Here is a 14,557-nt window from a genome sequence, read left to right as displayed (position 1 = left end):
TAGAAGCTGCAGTCAGGTGAGGTGACATACTATATGAAAACACTATACAATAAGTAATAATATACACGATGTAATGTAATAGTGCTGTCCAGTGAGGTGATATACTAAATAATAATAATACTATATATGATGTCATGTAATAGTGCTGTCCAGTGAGGTGACATACTAAATAATAATATACTATAATAATACTATATATGATGTAATATAATAGTTCTGTCCAGTGAGGTGATATACTAAATAATAATAATACTATATGATGTCATGTAATAGTGCTGTATAGAAGCTGCAGTCAGGTGAGGTGACATACTATATGAAAACACTATACAATAAGTAATAATATACACGATGTAATGTAATAGTGCTGTCCAGTGAGGTGATATACTAAATAATAATAATACTATATATGATGTCATGTAATAGTGCTGTCCAGTGAGGTGACATCATTATTATACAATTATCATCAGGCATCATAGTCACAGTAATAATGACAGGCAGGCGATGACACGCCCCCGTCTCGTGACTTGCAGCATGTGTTTCCTGTGTGGGCGGGGCCCGCGAGCCGGAGGCGTCCCCCAGCGTGTGACGTAGGCCGGGTGGGCGTGTCTGGCGGCGTGTCATGTGACCGCTCTTCCAGGCAGACGCTGCGGTCGGTCGGCAGAGGACGGAGATGGACTTCCTGCTGGGGAACCCGTTCAGCACGCCGGTGGGGCAGCGGATCGGTGAGTCCGGGCGGGGGGAGCGGAGAGGAGCGGAGGAGAGGGGTCCCCCCGGGGGAGTCCAGCTGGTCGGGCTGGGAGACGCTCCGGCCTATAGACTGTGTACCGCGGGACGGCCAATCAGCGCGCTGCTCCCTCTGGAGACGGTGCGGGGCGGCCAATGGGGGAGCGAGGATACGGGCAGTGGGCGGGGCTTCGGAGTAAGTCACGTGGGGCCTCCTGCACTTATGATAGTTCTCTGCAGGGCTTTATATACACTCTATATTAACTGTATGGCAGTCAGGCTTTTGCTGCTGATTTTACTTCTCTTTTTTTTTTTTTTTTGCTTTTGTCTACAAGTTCAGCTTTATCTGTCCACATTAAAGTCTATTGTAAAAAAAAAAAAACTGGAAACATCTAAAATACATGTACTGCAAAGGACTTGTTTCTTATGTTGCCGTCAGTCAGATGCCAATGTGTTTAGTGACAGCAACATTGGAAACAAGTCATTTGCAGTGCATGTATTTTAAATGTTACCGGTTTTCACAATAGGGGTGCCATTCGCCGAAGTGTTGCAGCAGTGGAACTCGGTGAGGATGGTGCCACTTGCAGCCTTTTCAGAGCAGTTGCATCGATGGCTGCAATCCAAATTGTAATTGCATTTAAATTTGGGGCCCTTCCACAATTAAGGAATCGCTTTGTGATCTCCCGCTGTAAGTGGGTCTCCATCCTTACTGCAGGTATTATTAGTATTTATATAGCGCCAACATCTTCTGCAGCTCTGTACAGAGTATATAGTCTTTGTCACCCAACTGTCCCTCAGTGGGGCTCACAATCCAATCCCTACTTTAGTCATATGTCTATGTATGTATCATGTATGGCCAGCACCGCCAGATGTCCGCAATCAGGATCCTCAGCAGCGTCAGCCATCAATGCAGGGGATGAAGAACTGGGTCATCACTGCTGAACCTTTGCCTCCCTCTGACTCCCTCCCCCTTGTCTCCTGAGCAATGTCAGTTGATTGGCAAGTGTGACTGGTGGCGCTATAGTATGCCAGCCTCGTCTCTTGGCTTTCGGACATTTACCCCCCCCCCCCCCATCCTTTCAGAACCTTCATGAGCCAAAACCAATTCTGGGTACAACCCCCTTTGTACTTTGTAATAATAAATGATTCTGTAGTGTGTGCTTCGTAGTTTAAGGGGGAAGGGAAGCCAATTAAGTTATCTGCATGTTTTTGGGATGTGAGGGGAAACCGGAGTGCCCTGAGGAAACCCACACAGACACGGAGAGAACAAACACGCTCCATGCAGATAGTGCCCTGGCTAGGATTCTCTCCGGGGGACCCAGCGCTGCAAGGCGTGAGCTCTTACCACTAAGCTTGCAAGTAGTGACATTTTTGATCAGGAAACCTCATACGGAACAGTTCTCCGATCACAGCACCCTCAGTGTTCCCCAACCCTGTCGTCGAGGCCCACCAACAGTGCATGTCTTGTGGAAAGCCACAGAGGTAGTTAATCAGCACTACTGCAACGCTAATTACCCCACCTGTGCATGTTTGTGGTTTTCTGCAAAACATGTACTGTTGGTGGGCCCTGAGGACAGGGTTGGGGAGCTCTGCTCTACAGCACAAAGCATTGTGATTGGCTGAATAGTTTGTGCGTAATATACTGCAACCTATCCGAACCCTAAAAGTTAGAGATGGTTTTGTCCCCTCAATCACTTCCGCAGAGTACCCCTATGAGGTTTCCTGCTGCGTCCACTCAAGTAGACTAGTGGGAAAATATTAATTGCCAAATTGTGAAAAAAAAAAACAACACAGAATTGTTATGCAATTTTCTTGCCTGTCTATACTTTGTATAGGAGCTCAAGTGCATGGAAAATGCAGCAGGCATGAAGATCGCGCTCCAGAAATATAGCATTGCTGCAGCATACCACGAAAACCAGGGCTGTGGAGTCTGTACAAAAATCATCCGAGTCCAACTCCGACTCCTTAGTTTATGAAATCTCTGACTCCAACTCCGGGTACCCAAAATAGCTCTGACTCCGACTCCTTAGTCTAATACTTACCAGGGCTGTGGATTTGGTGCAAAAATTATCCGACTCCTCAGTTTATGAAACCTTCGACTCCAGGCACCGACTCCACAGCCCTGACGGAAACATCACTGCTCTATTTCCAACAGTTAGGTCCCATTCACACTTGTGCGGGAATCGAGCGATTCCTGCTTACAGCAAACCGCTAGCGGTTCTGCAAGAACCGCTACACAATGTAGCGAGTGGCAGTGTTCTGCGGTTAGCGATAACCGCAACCGTGCTGCATGCAGCGGTTTGCCGGCGATGAGCGTTCCGCGATTAGCGATCGTGATTAGCGTGCACAGCACGCTAATCGCGATCGCTCCAAAACCGCCGCAGTGTCCAGTGATTTTTTTCCGCGCTAATCGTGGGAAAATCACTCCCGCAAAACGCCGTTCTGCGGTTCTAAGTGTGAATGGGCCCTTAAGTACTTAGCGTTTTGTGATCTGATCAGCATCGAATCGCAAAATGCTGCTAACCAAAAAGAGCCCTTAAAGAGAACCTGTACTGAGTAAAAATATTTAAAATAAACACATGAGGTAACTTCAAATGAACATTACATAGTTACCTTGCCATCAGTTCCTCCCAGAAGCTCACCATTTTCTTCTGACAATAATCCCTTCCAGTTCTGACAATATTTTGTCAGATCTGAAATATATCAGTTGCTGTCAGTAAAATATCAGTTGCTGTCAGTTATAGCTGAGAGGAAAACTGATGTACCAGGTAATGTCCATGTTTCCCTATGGCTCAAGTGGGCGATGTTACAGTTTAACTGTGTGCTGACCAGAAAGCTGTTATGGGTAATGGCCATTTTCAAAATGGAGGACGGAAAAGTCCCTTGATCACAGTGAACAAACAGGATGCAGGACAGGAGAAAGACACTGAGGAGTAGACTACATGGAAGGTAAGTATGACTTGTGTATGGTTATTTTGACTTTTAATGTTCAGTTCAGGTTTTCTTTAATGAACTGCAGTTGCTCAGTCCAACTGCCAAAATAATGTGTAGGCGAGTAGGGAAGCTGGCTGACATCTTTGTATAGATCCTGTCCAGATGTCCAGAAATTGTTTTTTTTTTTTTTTTTGCAAAGAATAAAGTGAATATTGAGTATCACCCATGGGGAGATAGACTAGTCCAAAATCTGTCAAATCTGTTCGCTTTTTACCAGGTCTTCTGGAGTTGGAGCATTTTTGGGTACCTAGAGTTGGAGTCGGTGGTTTCGTTTCAATAAAGTGTGGAGTCTGATTATTTTTTAACCAAATCCATAGCTTTTGTAAAAATTAGACTGAGTAGGATCAATTTTTGGGTCCTTGGAGTTGGAGTCGGTGGTTTCATAAACTGGAGTCTGAGTAGGATAATTTTTGTACTGACTCCACAGCCCTGCTTTTCACTACATTCTGTAAGCAACAGCTACCTAGGAAAATAGTAATTTATACTTCGTTTTACACTGGGAGAAATCTACAGGGTGGGCCATTTATATGGTTACACCCCATATACCACACCATACCATCAATTTTTTTTTTTGTTCCAACAGTCTTGGAGGGATCTATCCAATGTGGGTTAGTGTAAGACCTATAGCGGTGGTTTTGTTTGTTAACTTCACCATTCACTTAAAGAGGAACTCCAGTGAACATTTTAGTGTTGGCAGGTGATGTAGCTGCTGCAAGGTTTTTTTGGCAGTTGGAAACAGCTGTAACAGCAATTTCCCACAATGCAGCAAGGTTCACAGACAGGAAACTGTCAAAAAAGTATGTACTGTCAAAAAAGTATGTTCAATTTTTGGTCGGAGTTTCTCTTTAAGATGGTGTATCCATATGAATGGCCATATTAAGGTGTATCCATATAAATGGCCCACCCTGTACATTTATTTGTATGTATTCAAAGTTGTGAATTTTTTGCAACACTGGTCTTTTGACTGTTCTTTTATTTGATCCTGTAATCTGATTTGATTCATATGCTAGCCTGACGCACAGCACATTGTCATCGTGTTTATGGATTGGTCATAGCGTGACTTCAGTCTTGTTTCTATGTCGATCTACCAGTTTATTTATAGTGAACTGGGGTTGTCCTTATCAGCCCATTTCTTGCATCCAGACATTCTGAATTGGCATTTTATAAAGCTGAATTATTGCAAATACCTTCTGTTTTAAGAAGGCAATCTACTCTAAGCATTGGCTTTTTAGTAGGAGGGCTTTTTGGTCTCTTACTTCCCTATACTTTCCTAGTGGTTTGGCTCACCCCGAGCTGCTTGCGTATTCTGTTGTACTGGTCCAAGCCCCTATCCCATAGAGCCATATCAATCTCTGCCATGCACTGAGGAGGACCAACAGTCCGAAACAGGCTGTCTGCATGGATGGTTGATGTGACTCTGTAATGTATATAAGCTATATAGCTTGCTATACCAGCGATTCTGGATGCAAGTGTGGCTTTCAGGGGCATAAAGAGATTATTTGCATATTCTGCATTGATGCATCATGGGAAACCACAGTTGCTCACTTAAAGCTGTATTATTGTAGATTTCCTTCTGTTTTAAGAAGGCAAACCACACCAAGCATTGCCTTTTAGTAGGACGGATTTTTGGTTTCTTTTAGTCCCCTGTACTTTCCTGGGTCATCCCAAGCTGCTTGGCTATTCGGTTTTAGCGAGACAGAGGGGCCGTGGCTGGGATACAAGCTCCCTGGCTGCAGAGCTTGCCACTGATCACCTACATCTCCCGGTGCCGTGGCTGGGATACAAGCTCCCTGGCTGCAGAGCTTGCCACTGATCACCTACATCTCGCATTGCCGGGGCTGGGATACAAGCTCCCTGGCTGCAGAGCTTGCCACTGATCACCTACATCTCCCGGTGCCGTGGCTGGGATACAAGCTCCCTGGCTGCAGAGCTTGCCACTGATCACCTACATCTCGCATTGCTGTGGCTGGGATACAAGCTCCCTGGCTACAGAGCTTGCCACTGATCACCTACATCTCCCGGTGCCGTGGCTGGGATACAAGCTCCCTGGCTGCAGAGCTTGCCACTGATCACCTACATCTCCCGGTGCCGTGGCTGGGATACAAGCTCCCTGGCTGCAGAGCTTGCCACTGATCACCTACATCTCCCGGTGCCGTGGCTGGGATACAAGCTCCCTGGCTGCAGAGCTTGCCACTGATCACCTACATCTCGCATTGCCGTGGCTGGTATACAAGCTCCCTGGCTGCAGAGCTTGCCACTGATCACCTACATCTCCCGGTGCCGTGGCTGGGATACAAGCTCCCTGGCTGCAGAGCTTGCCACTGATCACCTACATCTCCCGGTGCCGTGGCTGGGATACAAGCTCCCTGGCTGCAGAGCTTGCCACTGATCACCTACATCTCGCATTGCCGTGGCTGGTATACAAGCTCCCTGGCTGCAGAGCTTGCCACTGATCACCTACATCTCGCATTGCCGTGGCTGGGATACAAGCTCCCTGGCTGCAGAGCTTGCCACTGATCACCTACATCTCGCATTGCCGTGGCTGGTATACAAGCTCCCTGGCTGCAGAGCTTGCCACTGATCACCTACATCTCCCGGTGCCGTGGCTGGGATAAAAGCTCCCTGGCTGCAGAGCTTGCCACTGATCACCTACATCTGCCGGTGCCGTGGCTGGGATACAAGCTCCCTGGCTGCAGAGCTTGCCACTGATCACCTACATCTCCCGGTGCCGTGGCTGGGATACAAGCTCCCTGGCTGCAGAGCTTGCCACTGATCACCTACATCTCTCGGTGCCGTGGCTGGGATACAAGCTCCCTGGCTGCAGAGCTTGCCACTGATCACCTACATCTCCCGGGGCCGTGGCTGGGATACAAGCTCCCTGGTTGCAGAGCTTGCCACTGTTCACCTACATCTCCCGGTGCCGTGGCTGGGATACAAGCTCCCTGGCTGCAGAGCTTGCCACTGATCGCCTACATCTCCCGGTGCCATGGCTGGGATACAAGCTCCCTGGCTACAGAGCTTGCCACTGATCACCTACATCTCCCGGTGCCGTGGCTGGGATACAAGCTCCCTGACTACAGAGCTTGCCACTGATCACCTACATCTCACATTGCCGTGGCTGGGATACAAGCTCCCTGGCTGCAGAGCTTGCCACTGTTCACCTACATCTCCCGGTGCCGTGGCTGGGATACAAGCTCCCTGGCTGCAGAGCTTGCCACTGATCATCTACATCTCACATTGCCGTGGCTGGGATACAAGTTCCCTGGCTGCAGAGCTTGCCACTGATCGCCTACATCTCCCGGTGCCATGGCTGGGATACAAGCTCCCTGGCTACAGAGCTTGCCACTGATCACCTACATCTCCCGGTGCCGTGGCTGGGATACAAGCTCCCTGGCTGCAGAGCTTGCCACTGATCACCTACATCTCGCATTGCCGTGGCTGGGATACAAGCTCCCTGGCTGCAGAGCTTGCCACTGTTCGCCTACATCTCCCGGTGCCGTGGCTGGGATACAAGCTCCCTGGCTGCAGAGCTTGCCACTGATCACCTGCATCTCCCGGTGCCGTGGCTGGGATACAAGCTCCCTGGCTACAGAGCTTGCCACTGTTCACCTACATCTCGCATTGCCGGGGCTGGGATACAAGCTCCCTGGCTGCAGAGCTTGCCACTGATCACCTACATCTCGCATTGCCGGGGCTGGGATACAAGCTCCCTGGCTACAGAGCTTGCCACTGATCACCTACATCTTGCATTGCCGTGGCTGGGATACAAGCTCCCTGGCTGCAGAGCTTGCCACTGATCACCTACATCTCCCGGTGCCGTGGCTGGGATACAAGCTCCCTGGCTACAGAGCTTGCCACTGTTCACCTACATCTCGCATTGCCGGGGCTGCGATACAAGCTCCCTGGCTACAGAGCTTGCCACTGATCACCTACATCTTGCATTGCCGGGGCTGCGATACAAGCTCCCTGGCTGCAGAGCTTCCCACTGATCACCTACATCTTGCATTGCCGTGGCTGGGATACAAGCTCCCTGGCTGCAGAGCTTGCCACTGATCACCTACATCTCGCAGTGCCGTGGCTGGGATACAAGCTCCCTGGCTGCAGAGCTTGCCACTGATCACCTACATCTCGCATTGCCGTGGCTGGGATACAAGCTCCCTGGCTGCAGAGCTTGCCACTGATCACCTACATCTCCCGGTGCCGTGGCTGGGATACAAGCTCCCTGGCTGCAGAGCTTGCCACTGATCACCTACATCTCGCAGTGCCGTGGCTGGGATACAAGCTCCCTGGCTGCAGAGCTTGCCACTGATCACCTACATCACCTACATCTCCCGGTGCCGTGGCTGGGATACAAGCTCCCTGGCTGCAGAGCTTGCCACTGATCCCCTACATCTCCCGGTGCCGTGGCTGGGATACAAGCTCCCTGGCTGCAGAGCTTGCCACTGATCACCTACATCACCTACATCTCCCGGTGCCGTGGCTGGGATACAAGCTCCCTGGCTGCAGAGCTTGCCACTGATCCCCTACATCTCCCGGTGCCATGGCTGGGATACAAGCTCCCTGGCTGCAGAGCTTGCCACTGATCACCTACATCTCCCGGTGCCGTGGCTGGGATACAAGCTCCCTGGCTACAGAGCTTGCCACTGATCACCTACATCTTGCATTGCCGTGGCTGGGATACAAGCTCCCTGGCTGCAGAGCTTGCCACTGATCACCTACATCTTGCATTGCCGTGGCTGGGATACAAGCTCCCTGGCTGCAGAGCTTGCCACTGATCACCTACATCTCGCATTGCCGGGGCTGGGATACAAGCTCCCTGGCTGCAGAGCTTGCCACTGATCACCTACATCTCCCGGTGCCGTGGCTGGGATACAAGCTCCCTGGCTACAGAGCTTGCCACTGTTCACCTACATCTCGCATTGCCGGGGCTGGGATACAAGCTCCCTGGCTACAGAGCTTGCCACTGATCACCTACATCTTGCATTGCCGTGGCTGGGATACAAGCTCCCTGGCTGCAGAGCTTGCCACTGATCACCTACATCTTGCATTGCCGTGGCTGGGATACAAGCTCCCTGGCTACAGAGCTTGCCACTGATCACCTACATCTCGCATTGCCGTGGCTGGGATACAAGCTCCCTGGCTGCAGAGCTTGCCACTGATCACCTACATCTCCCGGTGCCGTGGCTGGGATACAAGCTCCCTGGCTACAGAGCTTGCCACTGTTCACCTACATCTCGCATTGCCGGGGCTGGGATACAAGCTCCCTGGCTACAGAGCTTGCCACTGATCACCTACATCTCCCGGTGCCGTGGCTGGGATACAAGCTCCCTGGCTGCAGAGCTTGCCACTGATCACCTACATCTTGCATTGCCGTGGCTGGGATACAAGCTCCCTGGCTACAGAGCTTGCCACTGATCACCTACATCTCCCGGTGCCGTGGCTGGGATACAAGCTCCCTGGCTGCAGAGCTTGCCACTGATCACCTACATCTCCCGGTGCCGGTGCCGTGGCTGGGATACATTACATAGTTACCTTGCCATCAGTTCCTCCCAGAAGCTCACCATTTTCTTCTGACAATAATCCCTTCCAGTTCTGACAATATTTTGTCAGATCTGAAATATATCAGTTGCTGTCAGTAAAATATCAGTTGCTGTCAGTTATAGCTGAGAGGAAAACTGATGTACCAGGTAATGTCCATGTTTCCCTATGGCTCAAGTGGGCGATGTTACAGTTTAACTGTGTGCTGACCAGAAAGCTGTTATGGGTAATGGCCATTTTCAAAATGGAGGACGGAAAAGTCCCTTGATCACAGTGAACAAACAGGATGCAGGACAGGAGAAAGACACTGAGGAGTAGACTACATGGAAGGTAAGTATGACTTGTGTATGGTTATTTTGACTTTTAATGTTCAGTTCAGGTTTTCTTTAATGAACTGCAGTTGCTCAGTCCAACTGCCAAAATAATGTGTAGGCGAGTAGGGAAGCTGGCTGACCTCTTTGTATAGATCCTGTCCAGATGTCCAGAAATTGTTTTTTTTTTTTTTTGCAAAGAATAAAGTGAATATTGAGTATCACCCATGGGGAGATAGACTAGTCCAAAATCTGTCAAATCTGTCCGCTTTTTACCAGGTCTTCTGGAGTTGGAGCATTTTTGGGTACCTAGAGTTGGAGTCGGTGGTTTCGTTTCAATAAAGTGTGGAGTCTGATTATTTTTTAACCAAATCCATAGCTTTTGTAAAAATTAGACTGAGTAGGATCAATTTTTGGGTCCTTGGAGTTGGAGTCGGTGGTTTCATAAACTGGAGTCTGAGTAGGATAATTTTTGTACTGACTCCACAGCCCTGCTTTTCACTACATTCTGTAAGCAACAGCTACCTAGGAAAATAGTAATTTATACTTCGTTTTACACTGGGAGAAATCTACAGGGTGGGCCATTTATATGGTTACACCCCATATACCACACCATACCATCAATTTTTTTTTTGTTCCAACAGTCTTGGAGGGATCTATCCAATGTGGGTTAGTGTAAGACCTATAGCGGTGGTTTTGTTTGTTAACTTCACCATTCACTTAAAGAGGAACTCCAGTGAACATTTTAGTGTTGGCAGGTGATGTAGCTGCTGCAAGGTTTTTTTGGCAGTTGGAAACAGCTGTAACAGCAATTTCCCACAATGCAGCAAGGTTCACAGACAGGAAACTGTCAAAAAAGTATGTACTGTCAAAAAAGTATGTTCAATTTTTGGTCGGAGTTTCTCTTTAAGATGGTGTATCCATATGAATGGCCATATTAAGGTGTATCCATATAAATGGCCCACCCTGTACATTTATTTGTATGTATTCAAAGTTGTGAATTTTTTGCAACACTGGTCTTTTGACTGTTCTTTTATTTGATCCTGTAATCTGATTTGATTCATATGCTAGCCTGACGCACAGCACATTGTCATCGTGTTTATGGATTGGTCATAGCGTGACTTCAGTCTTGTTTCTATGTCGATCTACCAGTTTATTTATAGTGAACTGGGGTTGTCCTTATCAGCCCATTTCTTGCATCCAGACATTCTGAATTGGCATTTTGTAAAGCTGAATTATTGCAAATACCTTCTGTTTTAAGAAGGCAATCTACTCTAAGCATTGGCTTTTTAGTAGGAGGGCTTTTTGGTCTCTTACTTCCCTATACTTTCCTAGTGGTTTGGCTCACCCCGAGCTGCTTGCGTATTCTGTTGTACTGGTCCAAGCCCCTATCCCATAGAGCCATATCAATCTCTGCCATGCACTGAGGAGGACCAACAGTCCGAAACAGGCTGTCTGCATGGATGGTTGATGTGACTCTGTAATGTATATAAGCTATATAGCTTGCTATACCAGCGATTCTGGATGCAAGTGTGGCTTTCAGGGGCATAAAGAGATTATTTGCATATTCTGCATTGATGCATCATGGGAAACCACAGTTGCTCACTTAAAGCTGTATTATTGCAGATTTCCTTCTGTTTTAAGAAGGCAAACCACACCAAGCATTGCCTTTTAGTAGGACGGATTTTTGGTCTCTTTTAGTCCCCTGTACTTTCCTGGGTCATCCCAAGCTGCTTGGCTATTCGGTTTTAGCGAGACAGAGGGGCCGTGGCTGGGATACAAGCTCCCTGGCTGCAGAGCTTGCCACTGATCACCTACATCTCCCGGTGCCGTGGCTGGGATACAAGCTCCCTGGCTGCAGAGCTTGCCACTGATCACCTACATCTCGCATTGCTGTGGCTGGGATACAAGCTCCCTGGCTACAGAGCTTGCCACTGATCACCTACATCTCCCGGTGCCGTGGCTGGGATACAAGCTCCCTGGCTGCAGAGCTTGCCACTGATCACCTACATCTCGCATTGCTGTGGCTGGGATACAAGCTCCCTGGCTACAGAGCTTGCCACTGATCACCTACATCTCCCGGTGCCGTGGCTGGGATACAAGCTCCCTGGCTGCAGAGCTTGCCACTGATCACCTACATCTCCCGGTGCCGTGGCTGGGATACAAGCTCCCTGGCTGCAGAGCTTGCCACTGATCACCTACATCTCCCGGTGCCGTGGCTGGGATACAAGCTCCCTGGCTGCAGAGCTTGCCACTGATCACCTACATCTCGCATTGCCGTGGCTGGTATACAAGCTCCCTGGCTGCAGAGCTTGCCACTGATCACCTACATCTCCCGGTGCCGTGGCTGGGATACAAGCTCCCTGGCTGCAGAGCTTGCCACTGATCACCTACATCTCCCGGTGCCGTGGCTGGGATACAAGCTCCCTGGCTGCAGAGCTTGCCACTGATCACCTACATCCCGCATTGCCGTGGCTGGTATACAAGCTCCCTGGCTGCAGAGCTTGCCACTGATCACCTACATCTCGCATTGCCGTGGCTGGTATACAAGCTCCCTGGCTGCAGAGCTTGCCACTGATCACCTACATCTCCCGGGGCCGTGGCTGGGATACAAGCTCCCTGGTTGCAGAGCTTGCCACTGTTCACCTACATCTCCCGGTGCCGTGGCTGGGATACAAGCTCCCTGGCTGCAGAGCTTGCCACTGATCGCCTACATCTCCCGGTGCCATGGCTGGGATACAAGCTCCCTGGCTACAGAGCTTGCCACTGATCACCTACATCTCCCGGTGCCGTGGCTGGGATACAAGCTCCCTGACTACAGAGCTTGCCACTGATCACCTACATCTCACATTGCCGTGGCTGGGATACAAGCTCCCTGGCTGCAGAGCTTGCCACTGTTCACCTACATCTCCCGGTGCCGTGGCTGGGAGACAAGCTCCCTGGCTGCAGAGCTTGCCACTGATCATCTACATCTCGCATTGCCGTGGCTGGGATACAAGTTCCCTGGCTGCAGAGCTTGCCACTGATCGCCTACATCTCCCGGTGCCATGGCTGGGATACAAGCTCCCTGGCTACAGAGCTTGCCACTGATCACCTACATCTCCCGGTGCCGTGGCTGGGATACAAGCTCCCTGGCTGCAGAGCTTGCCACTGATCACCTACATCTCGCATTGCCGTGGCTGGGATACAAGCTCCCTGGCTGCAGAGCTTGCCACTGATCACCTACATCTTGCATTGCCGTGGCTGGCATACAAGCTCCCTGGCTGCAGAGCTTGCCACTGATCACCTACATCTCGTATTGCCGGGGCTGGGATACAAGCTCCCTGGCTGCAGAGCTTGCCACTGATCACCTACATCTCCCGGTGCCGTGGCTGGGATACAAGCTCCCTGGCTACAGAGCTTGCCACTGTTCACCTACATCTCGCATTGCCGGGGCTGCGATACAAGCTCCCTGGCTACAGAGCTTGCCACTGATCACCTACATCTTGCATTGCCGGGGCTGCGATACAAGCTCCCTGGCTGCAGAGCTTCCCACTGATCACCTACATCTTGCATTGCCGTGGCTGGGATACAAGCTCCCTGGCTGCAGAGCTTGCCACTGATCACCTACATCTCGCAGTGCCGTGGCTGGGATACAAGCTCCCTGGCTGCAGAGCTTGCCACTGATCACCTACATCTCGCATTGCCGTGGCTGGGATACAAGCTCCCTGGCTGCAGAGCTTGCCACTGATCACCTACATCTCCCGGTGCCATGGCTGGGATACAAGCTCCCTGGCTGCAGAGCTTGCCACTGATCACCTACATCTCGCAGTGCCGTGGCTGGGATACAAGCTCCCTGGCTGCAGAGCTTGCCACTGATCACCTACATCACCTACATCTCCCGGTGCCGTGGCTGGGATACAAGCTCCCTGGCTGCAGAGCTTGCCACTGATCCCCTACATCTCCCGGTGCCGTGGCTGGGATACAAGCTCCCTGGCTGCAGAGCTTGCCACTGATCACCTACATCACCTACATCTCCCGGTGCCGTGGCTGGGATACAAGCTCCCTGGCTGCAGAGCTTGCCACTGATCCCCTACATCTCCCGGTGCCATGGCTGGGATACAAGCTCCCTGGCTGCAGAGCTTGCCACTGATCACCTACATCTCCCGGTGCCGTGGCTGGGATACAAGCTCCCTGGCTACAGAGCTTGCCACTGATCACCTACATCTTGCATTGCCGTGGCTGGGATACAAGCTCCCTGGCTGCAGAGCTTGCCACTGATCACCTACATCTTGCATTGCCGTGGCTGGGATACAAGCTCCCTGGCTGCAGAGCTTGCCACTGATCACCTACATCTCGCATTGCCGGGGCTGGGATACAAGCTCCCTGGCTGCAGAGCTTGCCACTGATCACCTACATCTCCCGGTGCCGTGGCTGGGATACAAGCTCCCTGGCTACAGAGCTTGCCACTGTTCACCTACATCTCGCATTGCCGGGGCTGGGATACAAGCTCCCTGGCTACAGAGCTTGCCACTGATCACCTACATCTTGCATTGCCGTGGCTGGGATACAAGCTCCCTGGCTGCAGAGCTTGCTACTAATCACCTACATCTCGCATTGCCGTGGCTGGGATACAAGCTCCCTGGCTGCAGAGCTTGCCACTGATCACCTACATCTCCCGGTGCCGTGGCTGGGATACAAGCTCCCTGGCTACAGAGCTTGCCACTGTTCACCTACATCTCGCATTGCCGGGGCTGGGATACAAGCTCCCTGGCTACAGAGCTTGCCACTGATCACCTACATCTCCCGGTGCCGTGGCTGGGATACAAGCTCCCTGGCTGCAGAGCTTGCCACTGATCACCTACATCTTGCATTGCCGTGGCTGGGATACAAGCTCCCTGGCTACAGAGCTTGCCACTGATCACCTACATCTCCCGGTGCCGTGGCTGGGATACAAGCTCCCTGGCTGCAGAGCTTGCCACTGATCACCTACATCTCCCGGTGCCGTGGCT

General features: G+C 50.8%; 1 protein-coding gene across 1 annotated transcript in view; it reads left to right on the top strand.

Annotated features, from left to right (window-relative positions):
* Nucleotides 1-597: 597 nt before the first annotated feature.
* TOM1 (target of myb1 membrane trafficking protein) overlaps nucleotides 598-14,557 on the top strand; it is a 180,356-nt gene continuing 166,396 nt past the window's right edge. The window contains exon 1 of the mRNA XM_068252070.1: nucleotides 598-722. Coding sequence (XP_068108171.1) covers nucleotides 671-722 — 52 coding nt within the window. The 5' untranslated portion in view covers nucleotides 598-670. The remainder of the gene's footprint in view (nucleotides 723-14,557) is intronic.

Source organism: Hyperolius riggenbachi, chromosome 9 (assembly GCF_040937935.1).
Source record: "Hyperolius riggenbachi isolate aHypRig1 chromosome 9, aHypRig1.pri, whole genome shotgun sequence".
Taxonomy (NCBI): Eukaryota; Metazoa; Chordata; class Amphibia; order Anura; family Hyperoliidae; genus Hyperolius; species Hyperolius riggenbachi.
This window is presented reverse-complemented; position numbering and strand designations above follow the sequence as displayed.